The following is an 18,313-nucleotide window of genomic DNA, read 5'->3' as shown; positions in this document are numbered from 1 at the left end:
GTGGACATGGCTTCTATCCAAGCTCTAAAAACGGCATATGCAGACTCTAGCGAGAATGAAGAGTCAGAAGAAGACGTAACTGCCCCGGAAGAGGCCATGATGCATCTCAAAGCTGCTCCTAGCACGTCCTCAACGAAAATGGAACTGGTTCGAGCAGCACCTGAAGTGATATCAAAGGTAGCATCTTATGTCTTGTATATTGTATTGTAAATCAATTACGAAATTACGTCGGCACTTCTTCGATGGCAGTCAGAGATCGAAAAGTGTTCACCATGATCACCAATGAATGTTTCCTATGAACACGAACAAAAATTTATAAACGTCAAAATATATTGTTTTGTTTTTGCGTTTCGAGAGGGTTAGGGTCAAAGTTGGGTTTAGGGTATCCCAAGATTAGGGTTGCGGGAGGGGGGTATTAGGGTTGCGGGAGAGGGGCATTAGGGCTGGGGTTAGGCCAGTATGGAATCGGTGTCCAAGGCACGCAGGATCACGCCGACTTGGTCGCCAGTTGCACGCGGTCACGCCGTCACGGGTCGTTGATTTCATTAAAAAAAAATTGAAAAAAAGTCAATGTTCTCAGCCACTCCAAATGCTATATTCCAGTTAGTATGTGGTATATAATGTTTTGACCTAATCCTCAAGCCAGGATCTGTTGATTACTGTCTGTTGGTAAAGTACTTGCACCTTACCAGTTGCTAACCATTAGCATCTGATCTCCTGTCACTGGCTTAACACAGTCATTTGAAGTCTGTAACCTTGCTTGTCACGCCGCAAAGTTGACTCTGTCACGCGAAAAAAGCTTCTATCACGCAGGATTTATTTCGAAAAAAGGACGGAGATTCCAATCAGGGGGTTAGGGGGGTATTAGGGTTGCGGGAGGGGGGATATTAGGGTTGTGGGAGGAGGTATTAGGGCTGGGGTTAGGGGGATATTAGGGTTGTGGGAGGGGGATATTACGGTTGGAGGGGATATTAGGGTTGGGGTTAGAAGGATATTAGGGTTGCGGGAGGGGGATATTAGGGTTGCAGGAGGGACGATATTATGTTTAGGGTAGGGGATATTAGGATCAGGGGAGAGGGAGATTGGAGTTGGGTAGGCTATCCCAAGATTAGGGTTGGGGAAGGGGGGATATTAGGGTTGGGGGGTTGTAGGTGGCTTAGGTTCAAAGTTGGGGTTAGATTACTCCTAACCGGGGTTTAACCCACCTCCAATCTCCTTTTCCCCAACCCTATTATCCCCCCTCCCACAACCTTAATATCCCCCTCCCCCTACCCTAATATTCCCCTCCCGCAACCCTAATATCCCCCTCCCACAACCCTAATATCCCCTTCCCGCAACCCTAATATCCCCCTTCCCTAATCTTGAGATACCTAACCCAAACTTTGACCCTAACCCTCTTCTAATCTCCCTTTCGCCCCACCCCAACCCTAATTTCCGTCACTCCAAAGGCACAAAAAAGACAGTTTATTTTGACGTTTATAAATTTTTGTTCGTGTTCATGGAAAACATTCATTGGTGATCATGGTGAACACTTTTCGATCTCTGACTGCCATCGAAGAAGTGCCATTACGTCTCGGTGTCTTTCTTTGATCATGTATCACGGTACTATATAAAGCCTAAGGTCATTTAATTTTGCAAAACTGCAGTCATGTTACCGTCATAGACTCACACTGTCATGTCATGTTGTATAAAACGAGAATGACAGTCCATTCGGAAAGTTCGACGTTTCGCACAAGTCGTTTGAGACATTGGACGTTTAGGAGAAGATTCACTTATTTCGAAAATCATTTAGATACAGTAGCGAGAAGGTAACTTTATTGAGATGTGTCCATCAGTTCATCAGTGGTGTGGTGGTAGGCCCACTGATTTGGTACCAATACGCGGTTGCCAGTAAATTCGGCCCCGTAAACTCGGCACTTGGTAAATTCGGCCCTCGGTAAATTCGGCCCTCGGTGAATTCGGCCCTTTGATAACAAATTTTCCAAGGACTGAATTTACCAAGTGTCGAGTTTACTGGTAATCGCAATACGCCAGAGTGGAATTGGTGATAACCTCACGCAGAACTTTCCGTTCAATTACTTGATTATTCTATGCAGAAAAGCTCTCATCACGTAGGATTTATTTCAAAAAATGAACCGAGATTCCATAGGGGCCTATACCTAAAACATTTCATTGATTTGGTAGGAATATGTGAATTGATCTCTCAATAACAAAGAACCTGCCGAGCTTTTCTCAAACAAGTGAATGGCGCCGATTCCTGAAATGCTGAAATAGTGAAACGCGAACATATATTCCGCATTGCTAGCGTACCGTAATCTAAACTTCAGAGCAGTGAAAATTTGAAGCTTGTAACTTTAGGGTGAATTGAGCCGAAATGACTTGCCAATATTTTGATTAGGTGGAAAGTAACCAATCGCTGTCATGGCAAACTTTCACGGAATAGAGCCCCTCATTCGGAATATGGCCAAATGAGAATCCAAAATGTGTGGATTGCTCTGGTTCTGGTTAAGGTCGAGAGTTCTTCTTTGGAAATGCTTACTAAAGATGTCAGCGGGCCCTGAAATTAGAGTATTATATCTTAATTTTGCCTATGCTTCCTCTTCAATTCACTCTTACTTTTCAGAAAGACGTCATAGCCATGAGCGTTGATGTTGTTGATCAGTCAGAGAATAAAGAAGTCATGTTCAACCCTACCTACGAACAACTCTTCTCCCCCGAGCAGGTAACAATGTTTTCAATATCGCAGCCTGCCAAGCACACAGTGTTTGTCCGTGTGTGACATTTTCCTTCTTCCAAATTCACGATTCTTACTTGACATTCGGTAACAGTTCACCAAGGCAGCATTTCTGAGCCTAAACCATCTAAATTCTGACTGAAAACTTTGGGTAGTGATCATGCTTCAAATAACTGCTGATTATACCATTCAAGTTCGGGCAAGCAGCTATTTTTGCAATAGCCGATGATGATATTGCTGTCATTGGAATATTTTCACTGAATGACATCTCGCTTCGAATGTGAACCTGACCCCGCATGCAACATGTATAGCAGGGGTTCTTGAAGTATGAGTCGCGAAGGGTGTAATTTTGTGTCACAACGGTAACTAAGCGATCTTTTAACATTGATTTAGTATTTGTTGCAGCGAAAAATTTTCTTTGCTCCGCGCGCGATTTCCTGTTTTTTTTTTTGGTGGGTATATTCGAGGTCGCTGTGTTGGGTACCATGGACCATATGCGAGACACGCAGAAAAGTCTTTGCTACAACTTGGCTTCGTTATGAAAATGTGTCGATCTTTGTATTACGCAAATTAGTTTGAATTCATGATGTAGAGGGCGTGCTGTTGTTTGATAACCTGCTTGAGTTGAACCCCGAGTTCCACGTAAGTTGTGGCTAGGTAGTTATACTTAACTTGCAGTAACAGAGGCACGTTCCTACGTTAGTCCTTGACAGGATTGTAACCAAGTCACAAGGCTCCAAGCCACAAGTCACTCTTACTTTTATAGTTTTGACTCGAGTCAAGTCGAGTCATTTTCAATTCACCACCGGGTCAAGTCCGAGTCCAAGTCAGCGAGCAGAGGGCCGAGTCCGAGTCATTGTAGTATGACTCGAGTCCGAGTCCAAGTCATTTTGCTGACTGCTCAGTTTCCAGTTAAAGTCTTCTGGAATCCACTTTTCATACGTCTGTTTGGTGATATCGAAGGGTTCACATTTCTAATATACAAATTTTCCTCACTTTTAGCCGATTCTGGTCGCATTTTCAAGCACCAGAACCACTAGACGAAATCCCTGTAGTGTGTTTACTTTACTATTCTTCGAAATTACAAAGAAATGTCGGTCTTGGCCGTCTGAGTCTCGAGGCATATGACTTGGTTCGAGTCATGCTCAATGACTCGAGTCCAAGTTGATTCAATACACAAATTGACTCTAGTCAAGTCGAGTCATCAGAAAATCCTGACTCGAGTCGAGTCATTACAACCCTGGTTACTTGATCTCAACGAGAATGCGACGACAGTATAGCCTCAGTTACATATATTGGAATGGATGGAATACACAGTAGGATGTGGCGGAATGAGTCTACATATAATTGAAATACACACGTTTGCAAATGGCAAGTCGCGTGGCAACAAGAAGAAAGGCGGTTTGTCTTTTGTGTGAGGCTTGGGTCCCGAGATGCCACTAGACTCAGATTTGGGTCGCGGTTTTAAAAAATTTTAGAACCCCTGATGTATAGGATATAGCGCCGTCTTTTAAGAAAGTATAGAATATATACTGAAAGTGTAGAATGGATGGGAGAAATTTTTGGAATACAGGAATTTCATCAAAGACAGTGTCCGTGTACAAATGCTGACTTTCATTGTTCTGGTTCCTTGATCGATGCGCTCAAATCGTTTTACGAAGTTTAAACTGTGTAATGAGCCATTGCAACCACTGTGTATTGGTATTTGTTAGGGCCCCCTGAACCCGTTCAAAACCGAGCAGCAGCTAGCAGCCAAAAACACTCTGACTGGCTTTGTCGAGGACGCTCATTTCAACGCCTTCCACTTTGAGAATCAAAGACGAACCTTCCACAGTTACGGTAATTAGACCCAGTCGAGACAACATTTACACGTATGCATTATGCGATACGTATTGCAATTTGACTTCGTAATCAGGCTACGCCGTTGACCCGTCGATTGACGACTCCGGCACTCCCGGTACGAAGATGGTTTCCGGAGATATCGCGGAGGAGCTGATCGCCAAAAACAACGACGAGAGAGAGAAAACGGTGGCGGAAAAAGTGAAAAAACGGGAAGGCGACAAGAGGAAACGGGTCAGATGCAACGACCCCGAAGATTTGGACGGCTTCCTGGGACCGTGGGGCGGATTCGTCGATGATAACAGGATCGCTAAACCGACGGATGTACGTCTGTTTTATTGATTGCGTTTTGAGAAAAAGGCGTGTCGGCCGAGTCTTGGCGGTAATGGTCTCGACATTGTGCCCCTTCCAGGCTGACTCGGACGATTAAATTACCGTATTCTAGCCGCTTAATTAGAGACAAACGCCCGTAATCTAATTTGTGAAGTAATAATTTCATTCTAATCTAATTTCTGGTCCTGAAAATGCTAAAGGAGAACTGTGTAGTGCGAAATGGGTCGTGCTTGGTGTGCAGATATTAACCATTGTCAGTCTTATGAGAGTGATCTCTGAACTCGATTTTTGTTGTATTTCTCTCTAGTCTGGAATTAATTCAATTTCTAAGCTTTTTCTAATTCGGTAATTCTAATCTACTTTGGATAAACTAGCTATGAATAAATTCTAAGATAATTTGGAAAGCTGAAAATTTTCTGATTGCTCAACTCTGTTCCCAGGAAGAGCAAAAGGAAATCAACGAGCTTTTGGAGAAACGCAAGAAGCGGGCGAAGAACTTCGAGCAGCCGTCTTTCGAAGAGAAAACGCAACTGCACGTCAAGGATCCAAAAGATTATCAGGTACGTGTTGGAACGTTCCTGCGTCTTCTGACCAGAGGTGGCACTAGAGTAGTAGTAAACCCTAAATATCTGCATTCCAGAACTACTTCCAGTAAAAGTAGAAATTGCCTGAGATGTACTCCGAGTAAGTTGTTTTGAAACGTAGATTTGGTCGAGGAGCCGCATACATTTATTAGTAAATCGGAAACGGGTTGCTTTAGAAATAGCAAGTCGACTGATGATGACCCCTCCCACTGACGGGGCAATTTACGAAAATACAATATGATAATTGCACTCGCAAAATTTATGCACAAGTAAAAGTACCGATTTTCGATTCCGTCTCGATTGCCGAGCGATTGGCAGTACTCGGCCACTTGCTGACCGAATTTATTTTCTGACCGCAGGGCCGGTCTTTCCTTCATATCCCGCAAGACACCGGGGTCAACTTGAAGTCGGACGACCCGCCGGACAAATGCTATCTGCCCAAAAAGCTCATTCACACGTGGAGCGGGCATACGCGCGGCGTGTCGGCGATTCGATTATTTCCGAAATCGGGGCATTTACTCTTGTCTACTTCGATGGATTGTAAAGTTAAAGTGAGTTTTATCTATTAGGCTACTAGCACGGTATAGAGGGTCCCCTTCTGGTTCATTTTTCATTGACTTTTCACAATTGTAGTAAAAACTTTTAAAAAGCATTGTTTTGCACCGCAATCATATTTCCAAGGACTATATCAAATTAAATATTTGGTAAACTCTGGATCTCATCTTTACAAAACAAAGATATACAGACTACAGAGCCTCAATACACAATTGAATAATATATTGATATTGAAAGAAACCCGAATATTTTTGGCTAACACTCGCCTGGGGTAATCGTCAGCACCTAGCAGAGATGTGGTAAGAACGTTGTGTAGCAACAGCTGTATCACCAAATATGACAAAATCAAGTGGCTCGTGACATGTTTTGGGAAGACAACTTTCGGGTACTTTTTAATTTTTGTAAAATTACACACCTAAGTAGGTTCATCTACTCTACAAGTGCGCATTTCTAACCACAGCGTGGATCTGGGGTTAAGTGATAAATGTCAGGGATTGGTTGTGATATTGGTCTTGTTTCAATTCTAATGTCCTCGCATGCACTCACCTTTGGTGATTAATTGATCCATCTGTATCAACGTTCTCGACAGCTATGGGAAGTATATGGTCGTCGCCGTCTGATACGTACTTACCACGGGCATGGGAAGGCTGTGCGAGACGCTTGCTTCTCGAATGACGGTTCGCAGTTCCTCACCGCCGGTTACGACAGATACATCAAGCTCTGGGATACGGAAACGGGTATGGACGCAGTTCACAATAGTTTAGGCCTAACCTGTTTGTGTGTGTGTGTAAATGCTTCCACCAACTGTTTTGTGTGATTTGGTGGGACACAGTCAGTTTTGAAGTGTCGACGGTTGTTGAGACCGTTCATGTCCTTGATTTCCACAAGCACCCCTATGGGTGCCATGCGGCTCAGAAGTATTTAACCATTGAGAAATATAGTGTTGATGCTCTTCCCACCTGTCATTAATTCTTTTTCTACAGGCGATTGCAAAGGACGATTCACCAACAAAAAGATCCCGTATTGCGTCAAATTTAACCCGGACGAAGACAAACAACATCTTTTTGTAGCCGGTCTCGCTGACAAGAAAATAATTACGGTACGTCGGGGCATACCCTGTGCAGATAGACACACAACTTGCTGTTAAATAGGATGCGGGATTGAGTAGATTTCCGGCTATGAATCTACCCTTGAAAGTATTTAGTCCTGCATTTTTTGTTCGTCAGCGTTTTTTTTTTCTTTTCACCCACACCTCGCATAGTCGCGGAGTCGATAGATATTCAACATACATGTTAGTATGATCAGTTAGCCACTTATACCAGGTTAGTGTGCGCCGTAGCTATGAAGCAAAATTGATGGGAATTGCATGCGTTCAAAGATACATCTGCTCAATGGATGTATCGTGGTGTCACTATTTTCAAAATTTTATTCACCCACGATACAGTCTCATCTTAACAGTATCTTGTCTTCAAAAGGAACAAAATATATGTAATCCTGATGTGATTGCTTATCCAAGTAACCGTCATCGCCTAATACGTAATTTGGCTGTAATTGTGCTTTACAGAACAATCGTGATTGCATTCGATTACAGTAACGGCCCTGTGTTTGCTTCTGAGCACTTTGCTGGAACATTTCAATCAAGTTTTTCACCCTGACATATCGCTTTTCAGTGGGACACCAGATCCGGTGAAATAGTCCAAGAATACGACAGACATCTCGGCGCGGTCAACACCATCACCTTCGTCGACGACAACAAGCGTTTTGTGTCCACCTCCGACGACAAGAGCTTACGGGTCTGGGAATGGTGGGTGCCCCGATACGCCATTCGTTGTCCTACGCGGCATGCACGATATATGTGTTTCACAGGGATATCCCGGTCGATTTCAAATATATCGCCGACCCGGGTATGCACTCGATGCCCTCTGTGACGCTGTCCCCCAACGGGAAATGGCTGGGATGTCAGTCGCTGGACAATCAGATCATGATTTTCGACGTGCACGGCAAGTTCCGGGTGAAGCAAAAGAAAAAGTTCAAGGGACACATGGTGCGTACTTTTGTTTTTGAGGAAAGTGCTTTTTGGATGGGTTTGTGTCGCGTTCATGAGAGAAATTGTCATGACAATCCGGCAGAAATGACCCTTGCGTCACGGTAACTGAAAATCTATTCGAAAAGTAGCTTACTTTGAATACGCTTCATTTTCTGCTTCCACTCGAAGTAGTTTTTGCATCGCTACATCCATTAGTAGTTTAGTGGAAATTTACAGCGTTGCTTCTACTCCCACTAGAGCAGTGGTTCCCAACCTTTTTCATCTCGTGCCTCCCTTGGCCGAAATTTAAGCCAAAATTCCCCCCCTTAGGAGAAATCTGCCCGATGATTAAAAAAGGTCATTTTTTACCGCGCAATCACCTGTTGACCGAAGAATAAGACCGGAGGTACGGAGTGTCTGTTTCTAGCAGGGCTGTAACAATACTTTGTAGACCTCCAAAAACAATGGTCTTGGTCCAAATCAAACAAATTCTGGAAGGCTTGACTCAACAGACCCCCGCACTTCCATTTGTGTTTTCGACTTATCATGCACCAATCGCTAATATAACTGCTGTGAAAAATCAGTATGCATAAATTTGCTGGTCTCGCGATTTTTTCTCAAGTGTGCGTATGCATTTGGCCAATAATATTGGTATTTTCATATATAGCAGGATTGACCACACTCGAGTCGGACTCGAGTCAGCATTTTCTGATGACTCGACTTGACTCGAGTCATTTTCTCAAAATAGGGAAACGACTCGACTCTACTAGAGACAATCTGTGTATTGACTCGACTTGGAGTCATTGTACATGACTCGAACCAAGCCATATGACTCGTGACTATTATAGGGCTCTTCAAAAATGACTTTTTTTCTCAAATCGTACTGGCTACTTGATAAAATTGTTAGGTTACCTAATTTAAGCCTACACACAAAATTTGGTTCAATTCCAGCCAGTAACCGCTTTGCTACAGGAGAAGAAAGTTTATATTTATTATATAAAAATAAATAATAAAAAATTTGAAAATTTTCTGTTTCCCCCATGAAAGTGTTAGGCTGTCGATAGAAACGATGCTCACCAAATTTGGTTCAATTCCAACCAGTGGAAGCGGAGTTATTGCCGTCGAAAAGTTTGGATTTGAATAAAATAGTATTTACTACGGTGACCGATTCTTTGTTTATTTATTATAGTTGTGCTCACCGTAAATACTATTTTATTCAAATCCAAATTTTTCGACGGCAATAACTCCGCTTCCGCTGGTTGGAATTGAACCAAATTTGGTGAGGATCGTCTCTATAGACAGCCTAACACTTTCATGGGGTAAACAGAAAATTTTCAAATTTTTTATTATTTAATTTTAGGTAATAAATAGAAACTTTCTTCTCCTGTAGCAAAGCGGTTACTGGCTGGAATTGAACCAAATTTTGTGTGTAGGCTTAAATTAGGTAACCTAACAATTTTATCAAGTAGCCAGTACGATTTGAGAAAAAAAGTCATTTTTGAAGAGCCCTAGTGACTATAAGACGGCCAAGACCGACATTTCATTGTAATTTCGAAGAACAGTAAAGTGGCCTTCTTATTGGAATTTCGTCTATTGGTCCTGGTACTTGAGAATGCGACAATAAACTGCTCAAAGTGAGGAAAATGAGTATATTATAAATCAAAATCATTCAATATCACCAAACAGAGTTATAAAAAGTGATTTTAACAAGACTTTAACTGGAAACTGAGCAGTCAACACAAGGAATTGGACTCGTACTCGAGTCATAATACCATAACTCGGACTCGACCCTGTGCTCGGTGACTTGGACCGTCGGACTTGACTCAATGGTGAATTGAAAATGACTCGACTTGACTCGAGTCAAAACTATGAAAGTGAAATTGACTTGTGACACGGAGCCTCGTGACTTGGTTACAGCCCTGATATATACCTTGATATATAACATACACGTGATCAGATTTCCTGCTTGAGCTCATTGAAATTTAGGACACTCATTCGGTTTCGGCAACATTGCACCAAGTTTAACATGCATTTTTTCGATCGAGTAGCTGTTCACTAAAAATAAAGCAAGGCTACCGATCGCTTTGACTTGAATCGATGACGTTGGAATATTTTGTCACTTTATGAAAATGTTGACATGAAAATATAAGATAAATACTTTCGTTAGAGGCCTTGTTGTGATAGATTCGGCACGACATTTGCTCGCTCAGAATATATTTGATTGAGAGGCCGTCGCTGGCCTACAAAATTGTCTTGCGAACTGCAGCACATCTGAACTAGTTCAAAAAAGGGCGAACTTGTATGGGAGAAAGAGATTTCAAATAGCATTTGAACATACTTTCAGCAAAAAAACAGCTATAAGGAGCATACGCTCTGATATAACTGGTTGCCAACATGACAGTTCGGACATGAACATTTTGGGAAATCCGTTACAATTCTAAAGTGGAATTCCTCCCTAAAAATTGCAAAATTCCCCCCAAGGGGGGAATTCCTCCCCGGTTGGGAACCACTGCACTAGAGTAAACGACCTACTACTTTCAGCATCTCTGGCTGTACTTAGGGCTGGTGAAAATCAGGTGGTTCGATTCGGAGTCGAGTATTAACCTACACGAGTACCACCCATTATGATGCCAGGACAGTTGTCACAGATTTATAAGTTCGAATGTGCAACTTTTTTCCGTACAAAAGAAACAAAACGCCGACCGAACATGCGATCAAAAAGAATTTTGTTGATCTCTTGACCTGGACGCTTTTGTGAGTTGCAACGGTCTGCTTCGTTCAGAAGTGTATTTTATGTGAACATTCCTGCCTCCAGTCACGCTCGCGTCTTTTATGGGCCGCGTCGCGACCGGTCGGGGTTTCAATGCTGTCACGTCTGGAGGAACCCCTCGAAACCGCATTTCCAGTTGATGGAATAACGCGCTTGTATTTTCATTACTCGAAGAGGTGTACTCTCATTCCGACTGCTTAAGCAATACGATGGATACTTGTCTCAAATCGTCGTGCCACGTCATAGGCTGTAAACTACGGTACAACTGCTGAGAAATAGTCAGTAACAAAGTACATCAAGTGGGTTTTGGACACTTGCTATACTAGCTCAAGTGCTTACTTACACTTCTACCTGACAGTTTTTTGTTTTTAGCCGAAACTAGGCCAAGATCAGTTACTTTTTTACTCAACTTTGAAATCGCTACTTCTTCTTGTGTGTGAGTGAGTAGAAAATTAGGAAGTTACTTCAACTTGAGTAGCATTTTCATTGTCAGTCGGCATATAAAATAGGGTTACCATACGTCCTCTTTCAAGAGGATTTGTCCTCTTTTTTGACTTTTTTGAAAGTGTCCTCGGAGGACGGCCTTTTGTCCTCTTTTTTGAAAATTTAGGTCAGATTTAGAGCAAATTGCGAGTGATATGCCGTAAATTAGCACAGAAGTGACGCTCCGGCGGGTATTTTGGAGCGAAAAACGGTGATTTTAGCTCTGAGCGAAAAGAAGACCTTTTTTTTTAGTCAACCGATCACAAAGTGGGAAAAATTCACCGGTTTTTGAGAATTCTTCTCCAGTTTTGCAAGTCTAAAATTTTTGAAAAAGTGTCCTCTTTTTAGATTTCCAAAATATGGTAAGCCTAATATAAAATATAAATTGCTGATGCAAGCATTGACTTTTTCTGCAGATCGCCGGCTACGCTTGCCAAGTCGGTTTCTCTCCCGACATGTCGTACGTTTGCTCGGGCGACGGCGACGGCCGCGTCTACATTTGGGACTGGAAGACCACACGGATTTACAGCAAGTTTCGCGCCCACGATCGAGTGTGCATCGGCTGCATCTGGCTGCCGCACGAGACTTCGAAACTGGTGACGTGCGGGTGGGACGGATTGATAAAGCTTTGGGATTAGACGCGTTTTCGCCTTGCGCGATTCGGGGAGGAGTCGACGCCCGAAAAGGTTCAGGCTAGTTCCATGCCGCGTGATATTTCACTTCCCACGTCACAACTGCGTGAACTGCGTGGACACCTGCATTGCCAGCAATGTTTGGGGGTTGTTGGCTAATCGACAGTAAGACTGCTGGCATCGACGTAGATTGTAGCCAGCGTTGAAAAGAAGGGACCAAAATTTTTTTCACGTCCCATCGTGTCGTAAAGCTGGCTTAACATACATGTGCGATACCATTCGCGAACAAAATCGCAGTGAAATACTGCCTTGATATTCTGATGCCCGCCCCACTCCTTCTCGCTATACTCGGCTCTTAACAGTGTCTTATAGAGAAGTGGGCTGCGGTGATGATGCGTTTACTTGTTTTATTGCACTTTTTACCGATTTCTAGAAAGACCAATACAAAATGAAGTTGCGCAAGTGCCTGCGTCGCTTCCCGCGACCTGATGAGTATGCTTGGATGTCTGCAGTTTGCGCGTTCCGTAGCGACCCCGTGCACTGGCGTCGAACCGTTTTCGAGGACTGTAATTCCGACGCAACTCTTTAGCGTCTCTTCTTCTTTTTCTTGCCGCCCTTTTTCTTTCCGCCCTTCTTCCCTTTCTTCCCCTTTTTGCCCTTTTTCTTCTTGCCTTGTCTCTCCTTCCAAGCTGCGTACTTTTCCTTCGTAGCCTCCGACGGGCCTTTACCTGGGACGTATTCGACTCTCTTACCGACGCACTGTAGCTGTTGACAGAGGAGAAAGGTTAACTGTCTGTTGTTACCAATCAAGGATAATCCGAGAATTATCAACAAAAAAGTCAAATAACTCCGCTTCTAGTCGTTGGAACTGAGTCAAATTTGTTTTGCATCGTCTTTGAAGACAACTCAACAATTTCACGTGGTTGGAAGAAAAATTTGAATTTTTTTTATTTTCCCTAATGAGAAATTTGAATTGGCTCTGCGGCAGCTTAGACTTGTTAGAATTGAACCCAATTTGGTGTGCAGCGTTTTTTAGGGTAACCTGACAATTTAATCAGTGAATGGCTGGAATCCAGAAAAAAAAGGTGTTGAACAGCCCAACTGTCCGCGCGTGTGGAGGAAGTACTGATCAATTTGGTCGCTGAGGGGCGCATATTTGCAGGGATTTAGTGACTCCAGTAATTTTTTCAAATACGTAAAATGACTTCAATCGACTCGAGTCATTGTGCACGACTTGAACCATAGTCATATCATATGACTCGAGACTAACAAGACGGACATTTCATTGTAACTTTGAAGAATAGTAAAGTTACCGCATTATTGGTATTTCGTATATCAGTCCTGATACTTGGAAAATAGGGACAGATGAAGATGAGACTGTCGAAAGCTACTATATTATGAATACGAGCCGTTCTATATCGCTCGAGCAGAGTTGAACAAAGTGTGTTGAGCTAAAAACTGAACACTGAACAGTTAACATAATGACTTGCACTCGGACTCGAGCACCTAAAACACTATGACTCGGACTTTGACTTGACCCTCGGTCTTGACTCGAGTCAGAACTACGATAGTGAGATTGACTTGTGACTCGGAACCCTTTGACTTGGCTGCAACGCTGCATATTTGCAGAATCACAGAACGGCTTACCTGGTTACAAACTCTGCAATGTCCGGCTTCCTTCATCAGCCCGACGAACTCTCCTTTCAAACAGTCATTGCAAAAACGGGTGCCGCAGAATCTGCACATGAAAGTCTGCAACACAATTTATATCGGTTATTCACGGACCTGATCGTAGAGAAGAGAATTAACAGTCGATTGCTGGGCCCAAGGTAATGAGATTTCCCGAAAATGTCACTGGGTAGCGGCAATTAGGCGCATTGAGCAAGGATTGAAAGGCGCCCAACCAGTTACGTTAAGTAAATCATCTGAAGGAAGACGGCGCTTTGCGAACAAAACTAGTTTGATCTGCAACTAGCATGATCACACCAGCATCTATCAGGTACGCGATCGGAGGTGAGACCTTCGAGATACTCATATACTGTTCGCTACCGGATATCCGGACAATCTTTCCTGTGTGTGTATGGAGGATGACTTTGCGGCAAAAATGATTCGAGAGTGGCATTTGTCAAATTTGAAATCGTCTTTTTATAAGCGACTGGCCAATTTGGCTCAGACCGAACAATGGAAACTCGGGCCAATGCCTTGTTCTCCTGTTGCGTTTTACTCAGCGCTGCAATTGATCGGAAAGATGCCGATTTTCATCTTTGCGGGGTTCCAGAGCCCTGACTAGATTAAATTTGAATTCAGCTCAATATATTGCTGACAATTTCTTTATTTCAATACACCACAAGACTTCGATACAATGAAAGATAGGAAGGTGTCGAAACGACTTGTAGTCTTCGAAATCATGACACCCACCTGGCGTAGGCGATGTAAAAAAGGAGGCATGCACGCTGAATGAAAAGTAAAAGAAGATATAATATATAAGGACAGGCAACAAAAAGTGGTGGCGTGTGTGGAAAAGCGAGATCGATATATCAGATCGTGGTCCGGTAAACTAGAGGGCTAACTAATATTCTCTTGAAATCAGTGTCATTTATGACTTAAATTCCCTTCATGGGTGGCTAGACACCTATAAGATTATAACGAAAGAAGTCCTCATTTTTTTCAACTGCGAAGACTTCGATGGATACATGTATGGTGAGCGTGGGGTTCGGTCATCATCAGTATTAATTTGTTGAAATTTTCATCAGATCAAAACACCACGAAATTGCGATATAAGGGTTACTGAAAAAACAGGGGAGTGTCGAAACAACTTGAAGTAGTATTTAATCAGAAACCCTTGGCCTACAGCAGTGTCTCAACCGTGACCCTTGGTTACTCAAAGGGGCCACAGAGCGTTCTCATATGGCAACGACAAAGGGCGTCGTTAAAGAATTATGACATGCATATTATCCTGGGCCCATAACAAGAATTATAGTTTTATATTAATAATAATCGTCAGATAATATTTTCATCTGAACAAGGCACACAAAATGTACAATGCGATAATAAGATACAATGCTAAGCTACTTAGTAGAACTATTCAAAGTATTCATATCATCCATACTAAAATGATGTCATGATGGATTGTACTCGACTACGGGCCACAGTCTTTTAGAGCCACAGTCCGGGGGCCACGACTTAGAAAAGGTTTAGAACCACTGACCTAGTTAAAGCATGTGAATAAGAAGCGCGTACACTGTACTGAATGAAAAGAAATAAAAGATAAAGTAAAGGGAAGCGACGAAATGAATGTGGCATGTGTCGGTAGACGAGGTCGATATGTCCCGTTGTGGTCTGGTAATCTTAAGGGGTCACGAAATAGTATTTATTCATTCGGTGCCTTGCGAAAGGTTAATAATCACCGATCTATTACATAATATACACCCGTCGTTTGAGGTAAATAGTTTGTAGTTAAAAAGACTAACGAGCGTGCGTCCTCCTCGTCCAATTACAATATGTGTTCGGCACGGATTACTAGAGAACGTATCGCCCTATCAAGTATGGGTATGACTGATCACGACAACGAAACAGTAATTCGCCGACAATCATCGAGCATGTCCATTAGGGCACTTGCTTGATAGGCGATTAATTCGTCGGGTTCCATAACAAACGGTGCGCGCCAAATTTGAATTCATTCCCAGCGATAATCGAGAAGTTTTTACAGTTTTAAAATTTTGAATTTATTATGAAATATTTTTCAAAATATTTTCAAATATGACTGACAACCCCATGTAATTGATAGGTTGTGTACAGAAGCAGTGCAAAACGAATTTGACTCAATTTCATCCGGTGGAAGCGAAGCTATTGCATTTGGAAATTTGGGATTTGAAAAAATAGCATTGACTAATCCCAGAATTATCAATGAAAAACTCGCTTCTACCGGATCGTTTTTGTTGACGGTATTAATTTCATGGGAGAGCCAGTGAAAATTTAAAAAAATGATATTTTATAATAAATTCGAGTTTTTAAAACTGTTAAAGCTTCGCGATTACCGGTTGGAATGAATACAATTTTGGTGAGCATCGTTTCTTTAGGGAGCCTGACGATTTAATCGCCTAGCAAGGAAGATTTGGAGAAAAAAGTTTTATTGAACAGGTCTAATGTCCATCGTCCACATTCATAACTAAATACAAGCACTACTCTACTAGAAGAATACCCGTGTGCGCTCGAGATTACCGGGCCGTGATCGCCAGCCGATACATGCCACTTCCTTTTCATCGCGTGTCCTTTTTACGCTATGCCGTGTTACTTTTAATCCAGTGTCCAGGTGCATGCCACTTATTTACATCAGTCCAGAGCAGACCAATGTGTAAGTTTGATTGGAATAATACTCGAAGTCGTTTCTTTATTTCATTTTATCGCAATCTTGACTAGGCGTCGATCCTATTTCAGTCGTGGGCATTTGGGCAATTAAACCGTAATAGACAGTAGGGTCGATACGTCCCATTCGGGATATTCGTCAGTTTACAACTTACCGTGTCATTGTATACGCAACCCCATCGGCACATTTTCTATTGGACTGTAAGATGCTATAAACTAGGCTACAATTCGGCAGTTCTGTTCAAGGAATAAATTCATTCGAATTTCGATAATCGAATCCAAGGATAGCCTAACCTCCCTGAAGATCTATAAACTATGCCCATTATTTCTTGCTGGCTGCAAACTTATCGGAAGCCGGCGTATTGCGGGCTATTGCATAGGTGTCGATTCGATCTATCATGACCGGATAGGCTATCGAGAATGTTACCTCGAATAACTAAACCCTGGCCTATTGTATCCACTGGGAATGTACTCGTGACTATACTATCTCGATTCAAGTAACCAGTACCTCTTGTTTTTTACATATGTTCGTTGATATGTAACCTTTAGAACTGTCCTCTTACACATAAAATAACAGATTCGTGTGACCCGCCCGAGACGTAGCCAGGCAACACAATGCCTTCTGTCTTCCACACGGGCTCGATGTGTAAACGATTGTTGAAAGCACATATTATACTTATCATCGTGTATTGTATTTGTCGAAAGCTTGATGTATCTTTGTGAGAGGGGGAACTTTATTGAAGCTATTGAATACTAGTGTTGACGGCGTGGTCATCTTTATGATATTTGATATTTGATCGGTAATCTATATATACATATGAGATATGGACGTGAAATCTCAAGTTATACATCGGAATTATCAACAGGAGAAAGAGCGAAAGCTATTGATTTAGTCGCCATTCATCCATATATATTTACATATCCGCTTCGTCGTCCTCGGTGTTTTCAATTTACCATTTTGACAACGTTAACTAGCTTTTGTTACGAATCTTCCGGGAGAAGGACATCTTTAGAAATCGGAAATCTCTAAGAATTGGTATCTACGAACAGTTTTAAAATATGGTAGATCCATATGTGTCCTGTCCCGCTTGAACTACACAACATGCTGACACATTCATGTAGACTACAATACTTAATCATCAACAGAAACCCTCTCCTCATACCCCAGGTAATACAATACAAAATATGATAACAAGTCAACAGACTTAGTCAAGAATCCGCAGAATGTTCAGCGAACAATTAAGCTTAATATTCGACATAAGGTAGTGGTCAGACGCGCTCATTCAAGATTATATGCCGTTCATCGTGGTCATCACTCATATATAATGGTTACATCGCGTCAGAAGAGGTCTGATCACTTGGGTATCAGAATAATATTCTTCCAAGTATTGTTACTGTGGTCGGCGTCGAAATATATTTATCAGAAACGTGATAATAAATCGCGGATGAGAGTGAGTTGTGTGGGTCGAATAAACACTGTTATCGTTAACATCAACTTATTAACATTGTGCGATTATATTTAAAAAAATTAACCAGAGGCTATATGTGCAAGTTTATCAGTATTCGCTGAACTCTGACCAATGACCCCGATACAAAACACGGCACTCATTTGTGGAAATCTGTGTCATCCAAAGTTCTGTTAACATTCAGATTTCATAATGAAACCTTCAAATTGCCGCGTTTTCAATCACTATCAGGCTAAGGAGACTTGTCAACAAGTTTAATCCACAAAATGACCTGATTTTGTTCGATACCTTATTGTTATCAATTTTAAATGAAGATATAATTTATGAGGCAACTTTTGACGATGGTCACGAGAAAATTAAAACTCAGACTAACGCTTTTCTTTACAGATATATTCAGTTGCTTGCTTCTTAACCGTGGCGAAGAATGATTCATTGAAAGTAAGAGATGCTCTGTAGGTATATATTTGTTATTCACCGGTATGGTTCACTACCGGATGCCATCGTAGGATCTTACACCGCAGCACTG

General features: G+C 42.2%; 2 protein-coding genes across 2 annotated transcripts; one reads left to right on the top strand and one right to left on the bottom strand.

The window, feature by feature from the left end:
- The first annotated feature begins 6 nt into the window (after positions 1 to 6).
- LOC145433615 (pre-mRNA-processing factor 17-like) lies at positions 7 to 12,445 on the top strand. Its single transcript, XM_080310764.1, has 11 exons — positions 7 to 177; positions 2,624 to 2,722; positions 4,447 to 4,573; positions 4,650 to 4,897; positions 5,347 to 5,466; positions 5,850 to 6,041; positions 6,635 to 6,782; positions 7,029 to 7,144; positions 7,716 to 7,849; positions 7,912 to 8,089; positions 11,741 to 12,445. Exons 1-11 carry the CDS (start codon positions 7 to 9, stop codon positions 11,960 to 11,962), a joined length of 1,755 nt encoding a protein of 584 aa, XP_080166890.1. The 3' UTR covers positions 11,963 to 12,445.
- LOC145433622 (uncharacterized) lies at positions 12,344 to 16,879 on the bottom strand. The gene is made up of 3 exons (XM_080310771.1): positions 16,477 to 16,879; positions 13,604 to 13,708; positions 12,344 to 12,721 (listed from the first exon to the last, which is right to left on the bottom strand). The coding sequence occupies exons 1-3, from the start codon at positions 16,507 to 16,509 to the stop codon at positions 12,542 to 12,544; spliced, it is 318 nt and encodes a 105-aa protein (XP_080166897.1). The 5' UTR covers positions 16,510 to 16,879; the 3' UTR covers positions 12,344 to 12,541.
- Between the last annotated feature and the right edge of the window lie 1,434 nt (positions 16,880 to 18,313).

Source organism: Botryllus schlosseri, chromosome 2 (genome assembly GCF_051294905.1).
Source record: "Botryllus schlosseri isolate E-star chromosome 2, Bs_hap1, whole genome shotgun sequence".
In the NCBI taxonomy this organism is placed as follows: Eukaryota; Metazoa; Chordata; class Ascidiacea; order Stolidobranchia; family Styelidae; genus Botryllus; species Botryllus schlosseri.
The sequence above is the reverse complement of the archived record's forward strand: the minus strand, read 5'-3'. Positions and strand labels throughout refer to the sequence as shown.

Bases quoted from the DNA above. Each gene is read 5' to 3' on its own strand.
- LOC145433615 (XM_080310764.1), top strand. From the start codon at position 7: ATGGCTTCTATCCAAGCTCTAAAAACGGCATATGCAGACTCTAGCGAG. The intron at 4,574-4,649 runs GTAATTAGACCC...CTTCGTAATCAG, and splicing joins ACGAACCTTCCACAGTTACG to GCTACGCCGTTGACCCGTCG. The intron at 4,898-5,346 runs GTACGTCTGTTT...CTCTGTTCCCAG, and splicing joins GGATCGCTAAACCGACGGAT to GAAGAGCAAAAGGAAATCAA.
- LOC145433622 (XM_080310771.1), bottom strand. From the start codon at position 16,509: ATGTGCCGATGGGGTTGCGTATACAATGACACG. The intron at 13,709-16,476 runs GTAAGTTGTAAA...ATTGTGTTGCAG, and splicing joins GTTGCGTATACAATGACACG to ACTTTCATGTGCAGATTCTG. The intron at 12,722-13,603 runs GTAAGCCGTTCT...CTCTGTCAACAG, and splicing joins ATTGCAGAGTTTGTAACCAG to CTACAGTGCGTCGGTAAGAG.